This window comes from Vicugna pacos, chromosome 7 (assembly GCF_048564905.1).
Source record: "Vicugna pacos chromosome 7, VicPac4, whole genome shotgun sequence".
NCBI lineage: Eukaryota > Metazoa > Chordata > Mammalia > Artiodactyla > Camelidae > Vicugna > Vicugna pacos.
Window position 1 is genome coordinate 40,498,646 of NC_132993.1, and position 24,663 is coordinate 40,523,308.

The 24,663-nt window shown below is 52.2% G+C and overlaps 1 protein-coding gene across 12 annotated transcripts in view; it reads right to left on the reverse strand.

Moving 5' to 3' along the window:
• MINDY4 (MINDY lysine 48 deubiquitinase 4) overlaps positions 1–24,663 on the reverse strand; it is a 107,701-nt gene that overhangs the window by 45,920 nt on the left and 37,118 nt on the right. For all 12 annotated transcript variants that reach the window (XR_012074373.1, XR_012074372.1, XR_012074377.1 and 9 more), the window contains exons 6-12: positions 20,932–20,990; positions 16,113–16,219; positions 13,560–13,676; positions 12,236–12,324; positions 3,286–3,387; positions 1,555–1,618; positions 358–423 (exon numbers count right to left, since the gene is read on the reverse strand). Coding sequence is in view for 6 of the 12 variants with exons in the window: in XM_072964724.1 (XP_072820825.1) it covers positions 358–423; positions 1,555–1,618; positions 3,286–3,387; positions 12,236–12,324; positions 13,560–13,676; positions 16,113–16,219; positions 20,932–20,990 (604 nt within the window). In the remaining 6 variants the exon portion in view is untranslated. The remainder of the gene's footprint in view (positions 1–357; positions 424–1,554; positions 1,619–3,285; positions 3,388–12,235; positions 12,325–13,559; positions 13,677–16,112; positions 16,220–20,931; positions 20,991–24,663) is intronic.

The window sequence follows — 24,663 nt, forward strand, 5'->3', positions numbered from 1 at the left end:
TCTCACAGCCAGGGGCAGATGCATGGATCTCCTCCAGCAGACAGGATGCTCCCCAGGCCCCGCCTGGCCTGGCCCTGCCTCCAGGGACACCAACCGAGGTCCTCTACCAGCGGGGTCTCCATCAGTGGTGCTCAGACCTCCAACCCATCCCTTCACCTGTAGTCATGTTAACCCTCAAGGACACAGTGGCAGAGATTAAATCCTCGGCCCCTCAAGCCCACTCTTCTCCAGCTTACATCACCTCACAACCCCAGGGCGGGGATGAACAGGGAACAACCCCAGCTCACCAGCATCCCTTCCACAAAGAAAGCAGAGGCTTAGCAATACCCATCCCATAAACCAAACCATTGTTCATACCTGATGGACACTCTGCTGAAGAAAAGTCACCAGCTCCTCAAAGCAGGTCAAGCTGTGGAGGATGAGCTGAGAAACACAAACACACAGAGTAAACTGCCCAAGCCCCGTGGACGGCGGCCCGTGCTGGATTAGCGTCTGTGGCCCCGACTTCAGTATCTATAAGACCCCGGGGCGGGATGTCCCTGCAGTCAGAGAGCCATGGTGGAGAGGCGCTCCCACACTGGTGTGCAGTTTAAAGGCTTCAGGACCCAGCTGGGGTCTGTGGGGCTGCTACCCTGAGGAAGCTCTGGGCCTGCCTTTAGAGACCCCAGCATTCAAGACACGGGACTAAAGCCAAGGAGCCAGCATCACGCACGGCCCTGACGGCAGGCTGGGGCCGCACCCTGCGGGCTAGTTACGCATATCTGAGAAGCACCTGGGGGCGGGGGACACAAGGGGGTGCAGGGTGGGTGACCCACCCAGAGCGTCATGGCCAGGCCAGTTCTAAGCCTGCCAGGCAGAGTCCAGAGTTCAGTGGCAAGCAGTGGTGTTGAGTTTCCTGTGCTTTCTCAGGCAGGTCAGGAAAAAACACTTTTACAGAAAACATCCAACAGAGTGAGACCCTTAATTATGATCCCAGGGCACGCATGCCCAAACCAAGGTCAAAGGAAACAAGCTAAGCAAAACAAAAATCCTCAGTGAAGAGGAGGTTCATTTGAGGGAAATGTCACTGTTTCTGCATTTTTCACACATCTCTCATTTCTTTCCCATCCTTTGCCTTGCTTGGGTCTGGCTTTACAGCTGGTACTCTGTCCATCAGAGCTCTTCTCTGCTTATCTAACTTCCTCCCCCTCTCCCTCCTACGCCCCCCACCCCTTCCCATAACCATTCGAGAGAGGATGCTAAGACATACAAAGAAGGACCCAGGGAAGGCTGGGGTTTAGCCGAAAGGCATTATGCTCACAATGTTAAGGGAACTTCAGGCTCTGTACAACCCCGACATGACAGGGCGCCATCAGCCTTCTGGCCAGTTCTGACCAGAGCCCATCCCCAAAGCCCCCCAACTCTGCCCCCACCCCAGTCCCAAGTGGAGGATTCTGCTGGCCTGGACCACCAGGAGGGCTGGCATCCCCAGCTAAGAAAGGATTTACTTATATGAAAGGAGATTGTCCCCAAACAAAGCCAAAGCTTGCGTGATAATTTTCCAGAAAGCCGTACTGTTTCTAAGACTCCATCTGCTTTGTATTTCCCTGTTGGACTGAACTGCTGTGTTCCCGAAGCCCTAAAAAGGAAAAGGAGATGCATGAGTCTCTGCGCGGAGAGAAGACGTGCCCTAGAGCCAGGGCGAAACCACACAGGCCGCTCAGTGAGGACAAACAAAAAGGTGGCCCAGAGGGGAAAAGGGAGCCAAGTGCTCCCAGTTTTCTCTGCTTTGAACTCACCCACTAGGCTGAGGCTGGAAAACTCCACTGACGGGGGAGGAGGCACGTGGAATGAAAAAAAGGCAGCCGAAAGAGAGCTTGGGGTAACCAAACCCAAGGAAGTCTGTCTGCCTCTCACCCGCTGACGAGCGTATCTGCAGACTAAGGGATGCTGACTTCCCTTCATTCTCAGGGACGTGAGGAAGCCCAGCCTCCGTCCTCTCAGCGGACGTCTGTTTACGCAGCACCTGCATGTGCAGCCCAGGGAGGCATGGACTAGAAGCAGCATTTGGGTTTGGGGCTATTATGACATCAGCCTGCTGTGCAGCCTTAGACTAGCCATTGCCCCTCTCTGGGCTTCTGTTTCCTAACCTGTAAAATGAGGAGGGATTGCATTTTTGCCCCATCTGCTCTTAGGGCTACCATGCAGATCCTAAGGGCCAGCATTAGTAAGTTACCTAGAATATGGGTACCAAGCACAAGCACTCAGTAGGAACAATAGTGATAATGATGATGATGATACCTAACACTGACAGATACTTAGATGTGCTAGACTTGGTCCTAAGTGCTTTGTATTATTATTATTTATCACTTATTTATACGGATAAGCGATTTAAACTTATCAAGTTCCTTATAATCATCTATTATATATCATTTTATTTATATTGACTTATTTAATTCTCACAGTCACCCTATTAAGTGATCATTAATATCACCCCTATTTTTCAGATAAGTAAACAGATTAGGCACAGACAGGGTGAGTCAGTTGCCCAAAGTTCCACAGTCAATAATCAACGGCACTGGGAGTCAGCCTCTGGAATCTCTTCACTTAAGTACTGTGCTCCACTGACCACTGTGCACCACCAGAATGTGGCCCGTGGCCCCAAAGGGCACCCCCTTTACTAAAACTTAGCCACACAGCTGGGATGGTATGATGCTTCCACTCTAGAGGGTCAGGCTGAAGAGCCAGCAGACTAGCCGTGTGGATTACGAGGATGGCTTATCCGTCAGCAGGACAGAGGCGGCAGGGAAAGGACAGCGCTGGCTCTGCCACCACCCTCCCACCGCTCTGAGTTCTCCTCGTCAACAGAACGGGGATCCAAGTGGCAGAGCAAACCGCCCCATGCTTTGGGGGCTGGGGGGAGCAGTACAAGTGACTGGGTCAGCTGAGGGGCTGTCTTCCAAAGTGTCTGGATTAGAGAAATATAGAAGGAGGGAGCCGGCTGTGTCCCCCAGGGCTCTCTGGGCGGGGGGTGTCCTCCCAGATCTGATCCCCTCTCGACTAGAGCTGTGTGGAGGGCTGGCCCTCTCCCAGAGCGGGGCTGCCCAGCACATCAGGCTGACTCTTTGGGCTCCTCCTGGCCTGGAGCACAGGGCAGAGGTCTGGGAGGACACAGACATGGTCCTTATGCCCAGACAGCCTGCGTGAGAAGATTTCCCCAAGGACAGGAAAGCACACAGCCAGCTTGCCTGCAGCTGTGCCCGCCCGAGACTGAGTGCTAGCAACACAGTCCTGGGAAGCACTTACAGTGTGATCACAGCTCTCTCATGGCCCCCAGCCCGCCACACAATGTCCGCGATGGCCAGGGCCAGGCAGTGGGTCCTGTGGGCGTTCGAAGGCTGCAGCTGCCTGGGGGCAAAAAAAAGGAAACGGGTTTATGCCTCTGAGAACACAAGTCAGAGACAGCGCCGCCCTGTGGCAGACGGCCTGTCCTTTCCTCTGCCACCCAGAGGGGCCCTGCAGCCCAGGGACTCAAGAGGAGCCTGGGGGGAGGGGCCTCCACAGATGAGGACCCAGGGAAGAGCTTTGAGGGAGGGGCCCAGGCAGGTATGCTGGAGGAGGAGCAGGCCAAGGAAATCACCCATGGGAGCAAAGGGGACTCTGGAGGCTTGGCAGGGCCCAGAGGTGTGTGGAAAAAAAGGCCATGAGTTCTGACAGGAGCAGCCCAGGGGGCCAAGCTCAACATGCCCGGAAACTGCTCCCACTCCAGGCAGAGGCACAGCCCCACCCTACCCGGGCCAGCCCTGACACCCAGGTCCTTGGAGACGACGGCTCACGCAAGCGGGTGCCCTGCGCTCCCACCAGCTGATAGGAAATGAGACCACTCATGTGAGGGGAAAGTAGCCTGACTTGCTGGTTACTTAGACACAGGACATGGGTGACCCCTGGGTTTTTACTGAGTGCATGGTGATGCCACCAGCTGAAATGAGGAATATGGGGTGGGGAGGGGAGAGGCAGCTGGAGGTGCATAGGGGACCCCCAGGTGAAGCTGTTGCTCTGACGCCTGGGAGAGTGGTCCGGGCTGAGCAGAGGTTTAAGAACCACCAGCATGTAGGAATCCTAAGCACTTTGAGTGGCTAAGATTTGCCAGAGAGAGGATGAGGAAGGTGGAGGCAGCGGCCAAGGGAGGAGCCCAGTGGAACTCTGGCGAATGGAGGAGGTGGGGGAGGAAGGCAGGAAAGGCAGAGCTGGGAGATGGGCTGCTACAGTCTTAGGGGCAAAAGGGTTTAAAAAGGATGGTAGTCAGCGGTGTCAAAAGTGGCAGAGAGATCTCTTACCATAAAACCAGTAACTAAGAGGTCCCTAGTGCTCAAAGTGCATGAGAGAGAAGAGGCAGCAACCGAATACAGACGCTGCTTCTCTGTCACATCTCCAGGGCTCCGCAGAGCTGTGCCTCTTGCCCACTCCTGGATTCTGGGAAGGTTTTCGAAATTCTTGCAAAAGTGGGCTGAGGGTCTGAGTGTCTCACTTCCTAACAAATAAAAGGGGCTTGATGAAGACCCTGCTGGGGCTCAGAGGGATACAGGGGGAGTTTCAGTGTTGTCAGTCACCAAGGAGCCCCTGAGCTCCAGGCTGAGCTGGGGTGGCGGCAGTGTGTGTGTGTGTGGGGGGGGGATGATGACTGGGCATTTCTTCCTTCTTCTCCAGGGTAGGAAAGAGGAACCAGGACACCAGGACACAGGTCACCATGGTAGGCAGCTTGTGGTCACTGTCCAGTGCCCAGGACAGCTGTCTGCACCCAGGCTGTTGTGGTCCAATAACTTTAAGGTGGGAGGTGATGTGACTTAGGGTCCCTCAGTTTCCCCATCCCTAAACTGGCAATAACAGTGGTACTTCCTTCATTGCATTGGGAGCTTTAAAGGAGATGACGTGTGTAAAGCGCCTGGCACGTGGACAGTGTTAAATAAAAAGGCCTATTGCTGTTGTTTTTATGGAAACATCAAGTCCATGGCCAACGAGTTCATGGAAAAATGAACTCCCAACATCTGATGTGAAAGTGAGAACAAGCCGCTGACACCAGGCGATCCTTCAAACTCCAATGAGACAAACAAGCACTCAACCACTTGAGAAACGAAACACACACTGCCTGGTACGTCTGCAGCCTCAGGAAGCCCACTGCTCCCTAGAAACAGCTACCACACCATCAGCAAACCCGGGGGCCAGAGCTGTGAGGAGCGCTGCCCCAGGCCACCGTCAACTATGAAAACAAAGGTAAGGAAACGTTGCTCTGGGTTCAGGAGAGGACGCCAAGGGCCAGCGGGGGGCCTGGAAAGTAGGGCTCGTCAGGCAAAAGAGAAAGGACTGGACGTTTATCTCTTTTGAATTCAGAACTCGTGAATGTGGACTCCATCATCACTGTAGCTCCTGTTTCTGTGCTGCCCCAGGTGACAGTCAGTCGTGTCAATCCCACCTCCTGAGTACCCGTGCCCCCTCCCTACCCGTCCCCACCTGGGACTGGGGTGCCCTGCTCCTCAGCTGGGCTGTACAGCCAGTGCCTGACCAACGTTGCTGGTCCATCTTGCCCTCCCTCCAGTCCTCACTGCACATACTCACTGTGGGCTCTTCCTACAGCACAGATGTGACCAGGGCACTCCCCAGTTAGATCCCTCAACAGGCGTAGGAGTGGTGCATAGTTATGCCTGGATTGTATACTCCACCCTGAACATCTATGCTGAAAACCTCCAGACAGAACTAAGTGGGCACCTTCCAATCATTCACTGTGTTCCACACTAACTTACTGAAGCAGGCGATGCTTGATTGAAAGCTTCTCAGTGCAGCCACAGATAAGACTTTAAAAAGCAACATATATTAAGTGCTTATGTGCCAGGCCCTGTTAGAAGCACTCCATTCATATTATTTCATTAATTATTAAAACCACCCTATGAAGGAGGTACTATTATTGTCGTCTTTTAGAATGGGGAAACTGAGGCACAGAGACTAAATGATTTACCCAAAGCCACACAGTAAAAACTGGATAAAGTGAAACAGCAGTGAGGGAGGAAGGGGAGAGAGGGGAACCAGCTGTCCAGAGCTCCTGGTGTTGGGAACCAGCACCCCTTTGCCTCTGAGCCTGTCTTCCCAGCACGTGCAGCGCTATCAAGGGCTCTGGCTCCTGGCCCAGCCTGTCTTCTGCGTCTCCCAGGCTCTAATTACAGACCCTTTGAGCCTGTTTCTATATAAAAGTCCTCGTTCTTCTCATTGGCTTCCATTTAGCCTCTCCATCCTTTCCTGGGCCTTCTCCAGCCTGCTCTTTGGAGACATAGCTTTCCAGAAAACAGTGACATTGGGAAATACGGTGGTGGGGCCTGGGCTCCTATCCTGACTCAAGGCCTTGGGGAAGTCCCTGACCCTCAATGGCCTTTGTCTCCCCACCCATAAATGCCAGCATCAAGCCAGCTGCCTCCGGGCATCATTTTAGCCTTGCCATTCTGCCACTGACCCGGCCACAGGGTAGACAGGGCTGCAGTGGCTGCAGATGACAAGGGGAAGGGGGCGCTGTGGTGAATCACCCAGACGCCACCTTCACCAGGAAACTCAGTGTCTGCCTTCATTTCGGGGACCAGGATGACCCTGTATAGCCTGAACAGTCAGGCACATATTTATCAGACTCCTACCATGAATCTAGCACCTGGCTGGGCTCTTAAACCAAGAGAAGTTTCTTTTTAAAAGAGTCTTATTCCTCACAGTAGAAGGGCAGGATTTGTCTAGGGATGGCAGCGGGTGTGGGAGAGTAATACATCCCATCTTTGGCTTAATTACCCAAGTCTTTCAGATTAAAGAGATGTTTCTACTCTCATCATCTCAAAACAGGCTGACCCGTCCACTCTGATGTGCCCACTAGGCTGAAAAGATTGGAGGAAAGCCGGTGAATAACTGTAGGTCTTTCCGCCCCATCTCAGGGTCAAAAGCTGCTAGCGGAGGGTGGGAAGAAGGCTGACCTGGGGACCACCAGACCTGGGTTCCGAGCCTGGCTCCGCTAACTAGTGTCCAGAGAGACCCTGAGCAAGTGCCCCTCCTTCTCTGGGCCTTGACTTTCCCAGTTGATACGCGAAATGGGGGTGAGAGGACAGCTCCCTTGTCCGTGGCTCTCCCCAGGCCCGCAGAAGAACGAGGCTCACTATCTTTTCCCACGAGCCAAGCCGGCAGGCACAGCCCCTCCTCAAGTGGAAAAACACCAGATCCTGCTGCCAGGCTCTGTCTTCCCCGTTTGAGGAGAGGTGGGCTGCCGGCCTGATGGAATGAGTCATAATGAAGACAGACAGTCCTGCAGAAAAAACATCACCCCTGCCAAGATGCCTTTATTTCAGCATGACTTCCCTGGAGGGCGCAGTCACAACCTCGTGCTGCTTTCACAGAACCACTTCCCTGTCCGTTGTGGGGGAGACAGCAAGCAGGGGACCACTCCCCGCCCCTCGCCCAGGCCTGCAGACCCAGCGCAGGAAGACACACCAGTCCCGGAGCCCAGCAAGGGCCCAGAGTTCGCTGTGCAGCTGCAGGGGCCGCCTCTGTGTGGCCTGCGGGCCATCGTGGTGTTTCTGAAAGGAACAGAGGAGCTTGTCTGCTTTTTTTTTTTAATCTGGATCATTTCTGAAATCCTGGAATTTCAGAGTCAAAAGGGAGTCCTGAAGGCACAAACCCAGCTCAGCATACACAGCCCATGCAGCAACATCAGTGACTCAGTCAATCAGTCCTGAAACTGTATAAAGGAATCAATGAAACCAAAAGAGCTGGGGCTGAGAAGGTTCCCTCCCTCAGGGGTGTCAAATGTCACCCTTGGCTCATGTGAGGCAGCGGGTCCCCAGGAGTTTGCTGTATTACTCTCTGAACTCTTCTGTATTGATTTTTTTTTTTCCAAATTAGGAAAAATTGGGAGGTTCTTCCCAGAAGCCCTTCGTAAACTACAGAGCCGCACCTTGGTCACTGAGAGTCCGTCTGGGGGTCGAACCCTAGGGTGTTTCAAGCTCAAGACAGCCTCCCGGCGCCGCCCCCTCACCCCCCCTCCTGGCCTCTCTGGCTCTCCTGTTGCTCGGTGTCTTACAGGGCACAGCCAGCATGATATGACAGGGTGTCACGTGACAGGCTTGGCTCTGTCACAGAGGCCAGGTGTGACCCTGGGCAAGCACCTTCCTCTCTCTGGGACGCAGTTCCCCTGTATGTACCACGGCAGGCAGTCTCGAGGTCCCACTCATTTGCACAGCCCTTCACGATTTACAAAGGACTTGGCCTGCATTTCCTTACTGAGTCAGACTTGGGCAGGACAGATTCACAAACGGAGAAAGTGAGGCCTTGCTCGCTCAAGACTGAACTGTAATCCAGGTCTCTGGCCAGTCCAGCACTCTTTTCAGCAATCCCCGCCCTGGACACAGGCTAAGGACCACAGAGCTGGGCACTCCCCCCAGCCTTGGCACAGGCACCCACAGGCTGCACTGACGCCCACTTGGCAAGGCCTTTCTGTGGTCTCTGATCTGCAGGGCCTCACCTCAGCAAACAGTGATCCAAACTCTACTCTTACCTCCCTCCTCTGCTGCCAGCCCGAGGCCCCAGCCCCTCACTCCCCCTCAGCCTTGGCTTGACCCAAGTCCTAGCTTGAACCCAAAAGGACTCTCCCCTCCCACCCGCAATCACCCTCCAGCCCCTGAGGCAGGCTCATACCTCAGCAAAACCAGGCTCACAGCAGCGGAAGTGGGAGGACAAGGAAAAGGAGGGGTGTGGAGGCAGCTGACGCCCCTTGCCCACAGCCCACCACCACTGGGACCCCCTCAGAGCCACATCTTCCTGAGTCCCCGTAGCACCTTTAGCAGCCCTGGCCAGACTAGAGGGCCAGGTCATGGCGCCAAGATCTCCGCTCCTCCCTCTCAGTTGGGTATAAAGATTGCCCACTCCCGGGCCAGCTCTGCTGGCGACGTGAGCAGGAAGCCGGTCCTCTATGCTCAGCCTGCATGGAGAGCAGCTCTGGGTGCAAGGCTTGTGGGGCAGGGGGAGGGACAGCATAGGGGAGGGACTTACATGGAGCACCCATAGCTGTGGGGCTCCAAAGGAAGGTGAGGTCACTTTTCTGTAGCGTGAATCCTTCCCTGCTTCCTTCCTGCAGGAGGTGAGGGGCCCTGGCCAGCAGGCCGAGCTCTCCTGGCAGCTCAGCACAGACTTCCTCTAGCCCAGCCAGGAAGCCTTCCCCCCAGAGCAGGGCTCACTCCACACATAACCCCCAGCAGCCAGTAGCTCCTTCCAACCTCTTCCCCCTCTGCCCACCCACCACTGCCCCCAGGACCCAGCTCTGCCCCACCAGCCCGGCCTCTGATGGTCTTCAACCTACGCTGGCCCCAACTATCCTCTCAGGGTCCCAGCTAACAGGGAGCCCCCCAACGGCAGAAACCCCTCCTCCGTCCACCCCCTCCTCCCCAGCAGGGCCTTCGCAGAATCCACCGTCGTTGGTGACTAAATAGACAACTGTTGATATAAACGGGAGCCTGAGTCAGTGCTTGGCTGGTGGCTGACTGGCAGGCAGTGGGCAGTGGGAGAGAACTCACTTCCCACAGCTGGTACAGTTTTCTTTCTACCCAGAGCCCATCTTGGGCCCCCAACCTGATGGCCTTCTGCTTTCCAAGCACTGGCCCCCTCTCTGGTGTGGAGAGCAGAACTCACTCCCAAGGATCTGTCTGGGGACCCAGAGGTTCCCTCTTCCTCTTAGTGGGGGAGTGGGGCGGGAGACAAGGAACCAGGCCTGCCCTGTGCCCTGGGTAGAAATGGCCCTTCCTGGAACCAACTTAAACACCCCTTTCTGAACTTTTGGGAAATGATCCACAGCCTCTCCTGAGAAGTCCAAAGTCCAAGTTCAAAAGCAGCTCTGAAGGGGCATGGGGCTGAAAAGAGTTATGAAACATCTTCCACGAGGGCCAAGGCTTGACCTGAGCAGAACACTGGGCCCTGGGGCCCCTCTGGCAGCCTGGCCCTGACCCACCCACTGGCCCAGGTCTCACCCTGCCCCTCCACACTCCACCCTGGCTCCCCCAGGTCACTCTCAGCTCCTCTCCCTGCCCTCAGGCCTCTGTACTCTTTGTTCTCTTTACTGGAATACCATCCCCTCCCCTCCCTGTTGGTCTGGATAGCTCATGCATTTGCCCATGCGTTCATTTAACAAAAATTCCGAGGGCCTCCTCTGTGGACTAGGCCCTGGGCTGGATGCCAGGGACAGGCTATGAACCAGGCAGCCCAGGAAGGCCCCTGTTCTCAGGGGGCTTGTGTTCTAGGGGCAGACAATGGGCAGGTAATGACTGCAGTAAAAAGGACGACCATTGGTAAGGGGCCTTGGAGGCTGGCCTGGGTTTGTCTTAGCTGGGAGGTCACGGAAGGTCCCCGTGAAATCATGGCCTCTGCGTGGTGAGGAGCTGGGGAAGGAGTCTGAGGGATCTGCTGGGAAGGGAGACATCGAGGGAGGAGCAAGCTTGTACAAGGATGCCTGTGAGGCGAACCAGGAGTATTGTTCATCCTCCAGATCTCAGTAAGATTAAAACGTCACTCCCCCGGGAAGCCTGCCCACCCCTCCTCGTGCTGGGTGGGCCCTGAGCTCCCTGCATGTCCCCTGGGACCTCCTACTCATCTGGCTCTCATGTTTAACCATAGGTGCCATGATGGCAAGGCCACAGCTGCCGTGTTGAGCCCTGCATCCCCTCCAAGCACCTGCTGAGTTCTCCCAGTGTGCTCCTCTCCAGTGCAAGGAGGGGAGGTGGGCAGGGGGTGTATATACGCTCAGAGAGGGTCCCTGCACTCTTTGAGGCTGGACAGCCAGAGGCCCCTCACTTAGGCAGCCCCACCCAGTCAGCCAGGAGCAGCCCTGACCATCGGGCACTGCGCAGGCCTCTCCCAGCCACAGCGTGGCCGGCACTTTGCTGGACTGGACTCCAGGGCAGGCAGCAGGGAGGAGAACGGGGCAAGGTGAGACCTTGCTGTGGAAATGTTATGTCGCCAGGCTTCTGGTTATGGTTATGCCACGCTTGTGGTTAGCATCTTCCAGCTTGAGTGAAGACATCCTTAATTATGACTTTGTAAAGTAATTAGACAAATTATATTATCGGACAAAGTATAAAATGCCAAGCATGAAAGGCTACCTTCACTTGGACCCTAAGGCCACATCCTCTAAGCTGGTAAAATGTGTTTCATTTGTGCCGAGCTTGGCTGGATATCTGGGAAACCAGTGTCTCTCCCAGGAATCTGAACATGAATAAATAGGGGATGGGTCTCGATATCTTAAAAAAAAAAAAAAAGGACTAAAATGCCTATATCAAGAACATAGGCATTGTTCAGGATGCTGGACATATTTTCCTTCTTGATCTGGGTGTGTGATTTTGCAATAATTAATTAAGCAGAACATGTATGAGTTGTGTACTCTTCTGTATGTATGTTAGAATTCAACTAAAAAAAAAAAAACCCAAGTGCCAGAAGTTCTGTAGCTCTGAGGGTGACTCAGAACTGGGCACACAGTTACTGGTTAAGGTAAGAGGGCTGCCTCCTCAAACTGGCCCTGCTGGCCCCAGCACCGGCCAGCACCTCTGCAAGCCTTCTATCTTAGCACTAACCACAGGGCAGGATTACAGTTTTCTGTCCATCCCTCAACCTCACAGGGCACTCTGGAGAACAGAGAATGCATCCATTCCTCTCTGTATCACCTGTGCCTGCCCAGAGACAATGTTCCAGAAATCTCTGTTGAGTGAGAATGAGAATGAGGTGCCACGTGCAGGCACTCAGTGTGGGAGGTGGAGAATGAGTGGCCCAAGGGAGGGAAGCCGTGCCCTGCGGGGCTGGCTGGACCGCGTGGAGATGGTGCTGGCAGAGGCGGGGTAACGCGGGGAGGGAGGGGAGACCTGGACTCAGTGGGGGGGTCGGCAGGTTGACATGAGTATGGACAGGATTTGGGCAGCCGCTGCGCTCCACTCCTGAGGAGGGGGTGGCCTGAGTGTCAATATTGTTCCAGCAGCCGCTTCCTACGTGGAACAGGACTTACCAAGCCTCCCTGCTCTTAGAAACAAATGCATGCAGGTCATTTAAACTGGCCAGCGCTGGCCCTGTTAGCCAGCCGCCATTTCCCTTTCCAGAAGACAGGAAATATCAGGGAACACACACGTTTCCTTGCTTATTTTTTCTGGACAGTTCGGAAAAGCCTTGGGAAAAGAAGATATTGCCGGAATGAGCGTTGACTTACCGAGCGCAGTCGGCTCTGCTATCTCCTGCAAACAGGAGTTTTTGTAGAACACAGCCTTGGACAGCCGCCAGAACCCCACAGGGACCACCCTGCAACGAAGGACATGCGTTAGAGCCTGTGAGAACTGACCCAGGGCAGAGCGGTCTGCTCCTCCAGAACTAGCCTCTGTCCACAGGTTACAAAACACGGGGAGCCCATGCCCCTCTAACAGGGGCCTCTGACCTGGCGACATTCAGTGAAGCACTGACTCTGACTCACAGATCAGGGGCGACTAAGGCCCTGGCACCCATGGCTAGAGGAACGAAAAAGTCTGTAGTGTGTGAGGGGAGGAAAGTGACTCTATCACCAGTCAGGTGTGTCACCATGGGTGTTCTGTCATCCGGAGACATATTTCCACGTCCACAGGCTGAGGGTGTCAATTGTCTACTCAGCCCTCAAGGCCCATCCTAAGGCCTCCTCCCAGGAAGGCTTCTCTGCCCCTCCCAGCCAGAAGCGAGCCCCTTGGACAACCTCCGCGTATGTGAGCAATCTTGAGCTTGGACTGCGACCTGCCTCAGGAACCCTTCGGGTGTGTCTTACAGGGAGAGGGCTCCTTGAGGAGCTCACCTCTGTAGGGATCAACAGGTGCAAGGACTGTCAGAGCAGCAGATTGTGGGTGACCTTGAACTCGGGTGCAAGAAGACATGCTGACTTGGTTACATTAGGGACAGAAGTGTGAGGGTTCTTCCTCAGGCAGAATGGGGCAGCGGAGGCTCCTGGGGCTTGAGAAATGGAACCTGGATGAGCTGCAAGATTTTGAGCATCATCTGGTCCTGAAAGTGCATATCTTGGGAAATGTGTATCAGCCACCTTCAAATCCTGCCACAATCTACCTACGTTTCCCGGTCTTAGATCACACCTCCTCTTCACTCGCTTCTGGTCCTCACCCTTGGTACTTCTGCCACTTCCTGCATCCCCAGGATTTTCACATGGCCATCCTTTGTTCATGCTGCCACCTGCCTCCAGTGTCCTTTCTCCAGCTCTACCTGAAAAGTCATTTCTCAATCCTCAGCCTAAGGACGCTCTCTGGTGCTCCCAGCCAGACGCAGGGCCCCCTTCTGTTCCCTCTCAGAGAGGATTCCAGCACCATGCATCAGTCATGGTAGGCGGCACGTTCCTGGCTCTTGCTCTGCCAGCCACACGTGAAGTTCCTGCCCACGTGACAACTCGGCAAATGTAGGGCTGGCTCGGGAAATTCTCACGGGATTTACCAGGCTAGGGGATGTGTGCCCCTATCTGTGATGGGCCCATAGAAAGGTCCCCAGGAAGCTTAAAAACAACCTGCCTTGTTCTGCACAATGCCATACTTTAACGAGGCTGCGTCATTAAAGGAAAAACTCTGAAGTTTCCACTCTTCATTGAAACAGCAAAAGCTGGACCCAAACAGAAGGGTCTTTATGTCCTGTCAAAAGAAGAGAGTTTTATTAGTTATTTTAAAAGCAAACAACAATACACTGCTGGGTGTTTGCATTCCCACAGGAGCTGGTCTTGAATTCCAGCAGGGTTATTTATTTTCCAACAGGGTCATCTGTTTTCTTTTTATTTTGCAAACCCATTCTTCTCATCTTTGAGGAGAGAGAAAATTGACCCTGAGGGTCTTGCCTCTGGAACATCTGTAAACCCAATTAGCCTGTGCTGACCCAGGCCAGAATCTATCCATCCATGAAACACAAAATTTTAGATGTTCAGGGGAACTTGGAAGATCTTGGCTATGTGCTATAATCACCTATGAAGCCTGAATGCTCAGGCCGCATGCCAGGCCGACCAAAGCGGAACCCCTGGGCATCAGACGCTGGTATCTGTAGTTTTAAAAGCTCCCCAGGTGATTCCAATGTGCAGCCAAGTTTGAGAACTGGTGCCCTAGCACAGGCTTAGCAAACTCAGACCATAGGCAAAATCTGGCCCCCCGCTTACTTTGTAAATAAAGTTGTATTGAAACACAGCAATGCTCATTTGTTTACACCGTGTCTGTGTTTGCTTCTACATTACAGTGGCAGAGTTGTGTGATTGTAACAGAGAGCCAAAAATATACTATCTGGCCCTTGACAGAAAAAGTTTGCCAACCCCACACTAGTACAACCACTTATAGCACGTAAGCACCTCCTTGACGCCATCACCGGTTAGTGGTTTCCCCAGGAACTTGGCTTGGACATCAGCCACCAAGTGAAGGGGTTCCCACCACCTTCCAAGGCACCTCCTCCATTTTTTCACAGCTCTTTCTTCTCAAAACTTCTGGCTGAAATTGAGCTCCCAGCAATCTAAGCCTCACCCTCCAGAGCCCCAGGAAGTGCCAAACCCTCCCCAGCGACCAGCCCCTGGATGGGAAAGCAGAGCCTTCCCCAGATGCTCCTCCTTCCTGCCGGCTGCTTCTCTCTCTGCCGCGATTTTACATCTGAAGGGCCAACACGTGGATTCTGTCACTACTCCCTCAGACCCCTTCTCTGGGTCAGATCTTTTCTACATGCTCGTATTATTTCTCTCCAGAATCAGTTTTTTTTCTCCATTTCATTAAGTACAAGGAAAATCTCTATAACAGCATATGTCTGCATGTCACCAAATGTGGGCTGGCGGCACACAGGACACAGGGACGGGTCAATCACCTGTCAGGGCTTGGTTCCCCTTCCTGCACCAACTGCACTTGTCCATGTAGCTGAACGGAGCTTCCCGAAAGCCTAGAAACTACAGGACCTCGAGTGTTCTGGCTGAAGCCTATGTCCGTTCTCTCGATCACGGAGTTACAGCTCCCAGCTAGGCACAGAATGACTGTCAGGTCACAGGGGCAGAAGCCTGGAAACCTGGGGCCTACTTGCTGCAGATGCCATGTGTCCTGGGTCCTCCTTTTCAGTTTTTCAGGTGCTTTTGGAGATGCGACTGCTCGGTGGTCTTTAGGGGCCTTGAGAGCCCCTCCCAAAGAATCATCGCCCTGTGGCTACAGCCAGAGCACTTACTCCCAGGCTTGGGGCGACTTAAATGTGTCTGACACCCTGTGGTCTCAAAAGAAGGAAGGGAAAGGGAGGGGAGGATGGAGAAGGACAGAAACCTCTAGAAAAACCTTTGACCTTTTTATGTGTGCTGAGTAAATACTTGGGAAGTAGCAAGAGAATAGGGTCAGCTCTGTCCCCAGGAGTTTTATTTTTTCCCTCCTGGTTCCTGGCTGAAGAACCAGCGGAGGACAGTAGGAGCGGCATTCCATCCCACAGGAACCTTGGGGAAGGGCGAGGCCATCCTGCAGCGGAGATGGTGAGGAATCCAGGACATCCCCGCAGAGGAGGTCCCTGCAGAGGAGGCTGCTAAGGCCAGTAACCGGCTCCCTAAGCCCTGTGACTCCAGGAGGCCACTGGTGCGAATCCAGATGGTGCTGAAGAATTGGTAACAATTCCCTGTCCTTCCCTCACTGCAACCCAGCCTGAACCCAGCTCAGGGGACCAGTGCAGAAGCAGAGTCAAGCTAATGAGGACAATTATCCTGGTCCCATCACAGCTCTGGAGTTGCCCACTGAGGATGCTGTGAAGCAGCTCTGGACCAAAAGAAAAGCTGGATCCTGGAATGTTTGAGTGGGAGGAGGTTGTATCCTCACCTTTTGTCTTGGAGAGGGAAAGGGAGCTGCCAGGACTAGACACCCGTTTTTCTGACTCTCAGCTTAGGTTTTCTTCCACATCATACACAAATTTCCATTTTAACAGTGACCGAGAGACGATGATGAGATGAATGGGGCCAGAGCGATGAAAATCACCTCATCCACACCAAGTCAAATCAAGAAGCCTTCAGTTCACACCACACCACTTCACACCAACTCAAATCAAGACGTATCAACTCATCCTTTTCAACTGACACCCACCTTTGCCACTGAGAGGTCGATGGGCTTTGACACTACTTGCAGCTTGAGCATTGACGGGACTGGAGACAGGATGACTTCTTCCCTGACCAGTTCGTCCTCCACATCCTCTGAAAGAAAACCGTGGCCACGTGAGCTCCTTGTTATGATTCGTGGAGAGCAAACCAAGAATAGGAAGCCATTTAACACCCAGGACACAGATGAGTTTTGCGATGGTTGGAATGAGAAGAGGGCTCCTCCACCATCCACCCCTGTCCCCTCTGGGGCTCCTAAGCCTTCATCAGAAGGAAAAAGGCAGAGAGAGAGCCCTTGCTCCTTGTCACCCCCACACAGGTCCAAGGATGCTGGCAAGTGGGACTTGGCTATCTGTCCACTAGAAAGTTCTGCTTGTGGACATGCAGAAACAAGGGCCTTGGGCCTAAGCTGTCGAGTCAGGCCCAGAAAAGTCTGGCTCACACACAAGTCTTACAAAAGGTGGGCATAACCCACAAATCCGTCCCCCTGAGGATGAACATGAAGAGGGCAGAGTTAGGAAAGAAAATGCCCCCATTCCTGAGAGAACAGTAATAGGAGTAATGGACTATCACTACTGTGGCTTCCATTCATTGACCACTTGTGTTTCATCACCTACGCCCCATAACAGCCCCATGAGACAGTAATTATCATCACTCCCATTTACAGATGAGGAAACTGAGGCTTGAGAAGTTAAGTAACTGGCCTAAAGTCGCACAGATAGAAAGCGGCAGAGACAGAATATAAACCCAGGCCAATTCCTAACCGCTCTGCCATCTTGCCAGCCAGACCTCCCTGGACCTCCAGCCACAGGGGACGCTAAGTCACATTCTGGATACAGTCCTCTTACGGCGAGGGCAGCTGAGGCCCAGAGAGGGTCCCATCGTGAGTCCTGGCAGTGGCAGCCCGTGCCCTCCCTGCCGGTGAGGTTCCCTCTTGCCATTACACTCACTGCCGCAGCATTTACCAGAACACTCAGACGAAGGGCCCAAGCGAAAACAGCCCAAGGCAATTATGCTGGCAGAGCTGAGCAGGCCAGTCTCCAGAGAGTCTCTGGAGAACTTCTTTCCCATTTTCCCAAGATTAAATGATTATTTTAAAAGCATGCCACACTGTTGAGAAATCAACATTCTCTGCCATAATTCTGTGCATCTGGGACTATAGAGATGTCACTGTTCCTGTCCCACATCTTCTGAGATAGTGTCCAAAGGCTGACACCCCCAGGACACATGCTTAAATCTAGTTCTACAGCCTGCTTTTCTCCCTGGAGGAGGACCAGGCACAGCAGGAGACCAACTCCTAGAGTCTCAGTCCACAGAAAAGGAGACAGATTCTACCTTTAGGCTGAAAAAAAATTTTTTTAATAAGTCTGGAATTTAAATGAAAACCTTTCTTAGTTAGGGTCTCTGAAAAAGCCTGTGACTGTGGTCTTCCAAAAATACCCTGAAATAAAGACCAGATGTTCACCCAGCAACATACACAGGTCTTAAAAACATGGTGCTGGGTAGAGGAAGTAAGAAAGCAAACTAGATATGCAACACAGCACTGTTTACATCCATTAGAAACACATGCACACAAAACAACACTACACAGTTTGCAAGAACGTGCACAAGCAAGAAGAAATCACTAAATACCAGAGAATGGTTGCTTATGGAGAGCAGGGTCATGGAGTGTGGGGGTGGGATGCAAGGGAAATAAGGAAGGAAGGCAAGAGGGCAGGAGAGGGTGGCGGGAGGCCGATGGGCAGGCTTTGCAAAGATCAGTACTGAGAATGTTCATGAAGGAATAGAGATGTGTGATTAATTCAACTGAAGGCACCAGAGGCCCAAACCAGAGGGGGAGAGTAACTGGGTGCTTCCGCCAGGCCCTGAAGGACCTGCAATGCCTCAGTCCCGACTGTTTCCTGGAGGCCCAGAAGCGGCAGGACTTAAGTCTATTCGGAGGCTTCTGTTTAGTCTGAGGTTGTACAGGAGGGAGCTGGGGCTGAAATGTGCTCTGCTCAGGTCCCATGAAGTAAGTCTGAGGGTGGAGGCTGGGAGCCCCGGAGTGGGGGCTGACGGAGTGGAGCCCCCAGCAAGAAGCAGCCTCCTTTGGCTTCTGCCAGGAGGCAGCTGGCGCCTGTGGAGGGAGTTGGTTGAGGACTGCGTAGCAGGCCTTGGGCCCAGATGTGGCGGGACCGCCATGCAAAGAAAAACAAAAGCACTCCAGCAAGACACGTCGGCCAGGCAGACAAAACCAGCTGCAAATACTGCTGGTCTGGAAATGCTACTTTCAAGTCCCTGCTGTAAATACCTGATTGAAAAGAAGCAAGGAATTTTGTTTCCCATACCATTTAATTCATCCTTTGGAGGAAAACATGTACATATATATAGGAATACTAAATAGAGACCCGTATACTTCTTTTCCCATGTCCCTACTCAGGACTTCCCACTGACTACAAGATATCTTCCCCTGGAAGTACCCCAACACCCCAGACTCGGGGATTTCAGCACAGAACCTCTCCAAGCTTCCGTTATGATAACAGACTCCATCTCCCCAACCCTCCACAAGGGACCCAGGCCAAAACCTCAGCCCTCTCCCACATACCGCGCCGCTCCAGCCTCCCGATTATCCTGCCTCTGAAGTGCCTCTTACGCTCCCCTCCAGCCTTTTTCGCTCCTTGATTACAAGAAAGTGTCATCGTTTTTCTACTTGTTCACAGAGCACTTTATTGAGCACCCATGATGTGCCAGGGATTATGTGTGACAGAGGAGGGCCAGAGACGATGAAAACACCATCCCTGCCTTCAAGGAGCTCACCAACTACAGGGGGAGGCAGAGCCCCCGATCGTAAGTGCTAAAATGGCAACAGGTGCAAAGGTTGTAAGAGCAAAAGGCAGGAGACAAATAATTCTGCCTTAAGGGATCAGGGAAGCTTCTCATGAGAGAGAAATACTTAAGCAGGGTCTTGAAATATAGTCTCCCCGATAGAACAATGGCCCCCTCACCAGTCTCCCAAGATCCAGGCTCTTACCCCTAAAACCCACCCAGACACACAGCCAGAGATGGCCCCAAACATCATTCGTTTCACATCACTGCTTAACGAGACCTTGACCACCTTTCGAAGCCCAGTCTAAACACCACCTCACTATGGAAACTTCCAGAACCCACCACCGAGCTTGGCTTATAAGCCTCCTGAAGTGGTGAAGAGCTTCTGGTCATCTGCTTTGCTTGTTGCCATCAAAGGACACCTCTATTTCCTCATGCCACCCAACCCTGCCCTCCAAGAAGGCAAGGCTACTTTTCATTCACCTCCAGCTGCTTTCAACAGTCCTGTCTGTGCCTGGGCACGTGGCTGCTAACAGAAGTTTGCTGAGTTTCTTTGAACCAAAGAAAACTGAACTGGGCTGGGGAAGGGAATGCTGTTCCTCTAACCAAATATTATTCCTTGTTTCTGATCCCTCACCCCAAACTTCTCTTCTCCTTTCTCTCAGTGACTGGGTTTCATGACCTCTTAATCTTTTGTCTCTAAATCGTCAGCTGAGCCACTAGCAAAGAGGGGTCGGCCTCCCTCCGGAAAACACTCAAATACTTCAAACAGCTGGGTTCTGAGAGAATTGCTAAAAGCCTTCCTTCCAATGGAAGCCCTCTGGGTTCTGAAAGCCAGGAACTGCTTCAGTTTATGTCCAAAGAGGAGTGGCTTTCATTAGAAAACCTTAAAGCGCTTTACAGAAAGGCTTCGGATGCCAGGGTTTCCTGGCTCTGTACTTGATTCTGCATAGCCGTGTGCAGAGCGAAATCTGCCCCTTCCTCGGTAGACCAGCTGATCCCACCGGCCACTTCTGATGGTGAAAACTCTGAGCAACTGCTACTTCTGAAGCAAACTAAGCAGAATAAACAAACCCCTGTTTCCATGATTCAGAGGCCGGCCCCCGCCTTTCAACCTCATCAAAGCAAACTGTCAGACGGCGTGTCTCACACAAGTCACTTCTAAAGGGCGAGCTGCTTTCTTCCTTCGGTGTAAAAGAAAGTGCTTAAAAAGAGAGGAAGAGGATGTGAGCAGCTCTTGTACACCAAAATGGTCCCACAGGTAAACTGCTGGCTTCCAGAAGAGCAAGCGTCAACGGCACCCAAGCCTCGTCCTTTCATGTCTGGTCCTTGGCCGTCATCCTTTTTTCTACTGCTGCTTTTGCCAACACCAGCAAACACACCAGTCTTCGGCGAGTAGAGAATTCCAGAAACAGGAAAAAAAAAAATACATGGCTTCAAAATGAAAGAGCGGATGGGTATGTTCTTATCTTGATCCTGGAAAGGAGCTACCCAGATGTATACACGTGTGAGAGGGCACCGAGCGGAACATCAGAGGTTCGTGCACTGATGCACCTCCCTGTATTTTACACCTCAATAGTATATGGGTAAACATTTTTAAAGGATGGACTTCTCTAGACGGACCTGGACTGATACTGTGACTAAGAACTGACTTCTGGAGACCTCTGAAGATGCTGAGTGACCCTAAAAGAACCTCCAAATGATGAAAAGACTCCTCTGCCCACCCCCTGCCCCCTTTGTGGCTCTAAAAATGTCCAGACTTCTTATAAGGATTTCTCCAGGAAAGACAGGCATTGGAAGATGGATTTGGACATCAACCAAAAAGAGAGAAGCCCAGCCTGCTCTACTCCCCGGTCCAGCCCCTGCCTCCTGAGGTCATGTAGGAGGAGAGGAGTCCCCACCCCAGCCAGCAGAGAGCCCCACCACCCACCACCTCCCAGACAGACCAAATGAAGACCCCTAGACCTTGATGAGCACAGCACAGAGGCCCCAGTGGTACCTACCAAGCTGCAGAACACCCGGCTCATTGTCGACTTTGTTGGACACTGGCAACTGACTTTTCCTAGAAGAAAAGGAAATGTCAGTGTACTGGAGGAGAATGACAGAGAAATGCAAACAGCAGAGAAGAATGGGAGGAGCACTGGATGGGGCTTCAGGAGATGGGTTCTCTGTAGCCTTGGCCTGTGGCATTGTGTGTGCCTTGCACCAGCACTCCCCCTCTCTGAGCCACAGGTTCCACATTGGGTGGGACTATATACTTCCAGGTGCTTTTCAGTTGTGTACACACACACACGCACACACACACAGAGCAGCCAATATAGGCTGATAAACCCTGTAGTTTGACACTTGCAAGTTAATTTGCTGATGTGACTGTAATACTGCTGGGAAATCACACACAAACACACACACTCACACACAAACACACACACAACACACACCCCGAATTCTTACAATCACTGCCCAGATTTTTTTAATCTCAATTGTTTGTTGCCTTTCTCCCAGCTTTCTTCTAAAGCTATCAGCAGCCATTTACAAGAAACCTCTAGAATGCACCAAAGAACATGTCCAGTGATTCTGACTTGTAAATTCAAGGATGTGCACCCAGAGCTTTCATAAAATGGCCCACCTGTACTTCAGCTCTCTTTAGATTTTTTTTTCTCTTCAGTGTGCATCATTCTGAACTAAAGTAAAATCATTTTTAAAAAGGATGTATTAAAAATAATAACATTACATCACCCTCTTGAAAAACCCATTTACTATGTTAAAAATGACAGCTCTTTTGAACATGGCATTGAAATATATTTTCCTCCAACATCCTTGCAGAGTAAGATATGATTGAAGTAACAATCGTAATCTTGCCACGGTACGTTCTATTGAATTGGCTTCCTCCTGGCGATGTGTGAAGGGGCTGAGTGGAAGACCTCGGAGGACGCGCAGTACCAAATCCCTGATTGCATACTGCTTGGACTCCGGGTTCCTTTCTCCTGCGCTAGAACATGGAGTTCCTTCCCACCTCTCCCAGGCAGCCCTAAGTCTCCCCTTGTCCTCCCTACTCAGTCAAGCCCATTTTCCTCAATTTAAAACCACAAAATTCCTATGCCCCTTTGCTACCAGGATTCTGCAAGCTTTCCTGTGGGAATGGTGAAAGAACAAGCTGGAAACAGGGGCTAAGGCATGGAGGGGCAGTAGAAGGATATGGAGGGGTCAACAAAGAGGCTGTGTCACAGCCACCCCTCCCCAGTGCCCAGCAATGGACAACTGGCCTTTCATCAGAAGCCTCCGCCAGCCACACCTCTCCCACCCCAAACGGTGCTGCACTAAAACCCAGGACCTGAGTCTCATCTCTTGACTATCCCTTCTGTCACTAATTCATCTGGAGACTAAGGCAAGGGGACTTCTCCTTGCTGAGCCTGTCCGAAAAGGAAGGTCTGAGGCACAGGTGCTAGATGGCCTCTAAAATCCCCCTAGAACCACCTCAAGTAGGGAACAGTAGGAGTAAGGACATCTCTGGGACATCCCAAAGGCGGCAAGAGCATCTCTCTGGTACCCATCTCTGCTCTCTGCCTATTCATCTCCGACCTAGATCATTCTAACAGCCCCCTCACTGGTTTCCTGACCCCCAGTGTGATGCCCCACCCTGTGCCAGCCCCCACATCTTCACATGGGTGTCAAAGGTATCTTTCTAAAAAGCAAATATGACCATGCCATGGCTCGGCTGAAATTCTTCAAAGATTCCCCATCAGCATCACCATCATCACCAACAATCATATTTATAAAAATGATGGCAATAATAACAGCACATACTTTCTGATTCTTTTGACTGTTGCAGGTTTTGTGCTAAGTGCCTTGCAAGCAACAAAAGTCACCTGCTCCTCAGAACAGCCTTATGAAGTATTAGTGCACTAAGTCTCAGAGAGGTCCAGTAATTTCCCCAGAGGTACACAGCAAATAAACGGCAGCACAGGAATTTGAACCCAGGTAATAACTCCAAAGATAATGACAGCAACCACCACACACACTGCTTCCTTATAACACAAAAAACCCAGGCCCACTAGGGTGCCCTGTGGGCTATCTATGACCTGACCACCTGCCCCCCAGCCTCATCTCCCTCTCCACCCTCCCTCTCCACCTGCATTTCCTCCATGCTGAACTGCCCATGTCTCTGCACCTTTCCATAAGCCATTCACTCCAGCTAGAATATACTTTGGCAAACTCATACTAATCCTCTACAGCCCTTTGGAATGTTACCTTCTTCTCAGCCTCAATACATGCATTCATTCATTTCTTCACTCGCTCACCTAGCAAACATGTAGCAGTTAACTGGCAGTGCTGTCTCCCTGCCCAAAGGAGACCCAGTTGAGTAACATAAACAGACATAAATTGCAACATGTCGTGGTGTGGTAGGCTGAATAATGGCCCCCAAAGATATCCACATCCTAATCCGTAAAACCTGCAAATGGTACCTTACATGTTAAAAGAACTTTGCAGATGGGATTAAGTTAAAGATCTTGAGATGGAAGAGAGTATCCTGGATTCTCCAGGAGGGGCCAACCTAATCACAAGTGTCGTTATAAGACGGAGGCAGAAGGAGATTTGACACAGAAGAGGAGAGGTGATGTGATGAGGAAGCAGAGGTGAGGAAGGGGCCACAAACCAAGAAATGAGGGTGTCCACTAGAAGCTGAAAAAGGCAAGGAAACAGATTCTTCTCTAGGGCCTCCAGGAAGAACTGCCCTGCCAACACCTTAACTTTAGCCCAGTGGAGCTGATTTCAGACTTCAGTCCTCCAGAACAGTGAGATCATAAATCCATGTTGTTATTAGTCACTAAGTTTGTGGTAATTCGTCATAGCAGCCATGAGAAACTAATACACATAGTAAGAGAAACAACCAAGGAGGAATGAAGGCCTGCAGGATTCTCTTGGTTGCCTCTGTGCCCTGCGTGCCCAGCACCTAGTAAGTGCTCCGTACACGGGTGACCCTCACAGAAGCTAGGTGACTCACACAGATCACGCAACTTAGCAGCCCCAGAGCCAGGACTCAAACCCAGGCCGCTGACTCTGAATGTTCTGTTTTGCTCCTTTTTCTATTTTATGCTTCCTTCCCCTGCCCAGAACTCTCCATGGCTTCCTGCGGGCCAGGGGACAAAGTCCAAACCTCCCAAGTGGCTCCCTTGGCTCCCAAGGGCAGAACCGCGGCGGCACGCTGACCAGGCCACGAGCCGTGGGGAGAGGGTGGGGATGAAGTGCCCACTGCGTAGGGTGGAGCTGGGCCTCTTTCCAGTCATGAGACTTCCACCCCAAGGCCATCCATCAGCTGCAAGAGCGAAGCTCAGATGCTTTGTGCCGTTCCCCATAGATCTCTTCACCAGAGGAGACCTCGGCAGTGCTCACACTTAGGGAATGTGCATTGTTCCTTTCATGTGCCCCTTTGTGGCCTAAGTATTACAAAGTTTAAAAGGTCAGTTTAAAAGCATGTCCTTGCCTTTGAGTGAAACCTATTATGAAAAACAATGACAAAAAGATAAATCAGGGATTCAAAACACTTTTTCCAAATGTGATCATGCAGATAACCCGGAGACATGTGTCAAAGCGTGCATCTAATAAAACCGCGGGAGCCAGGCTGTAGACACGCAGCTTGCTTGCTGGGTCTAGGGCCTCCACTTTCCAGCCGAGCTCCTCTCTGTGCCCTCAAGGGAGAGACAAGGGCCAGGGCACTGCAGGTGTTTGGGGCTACA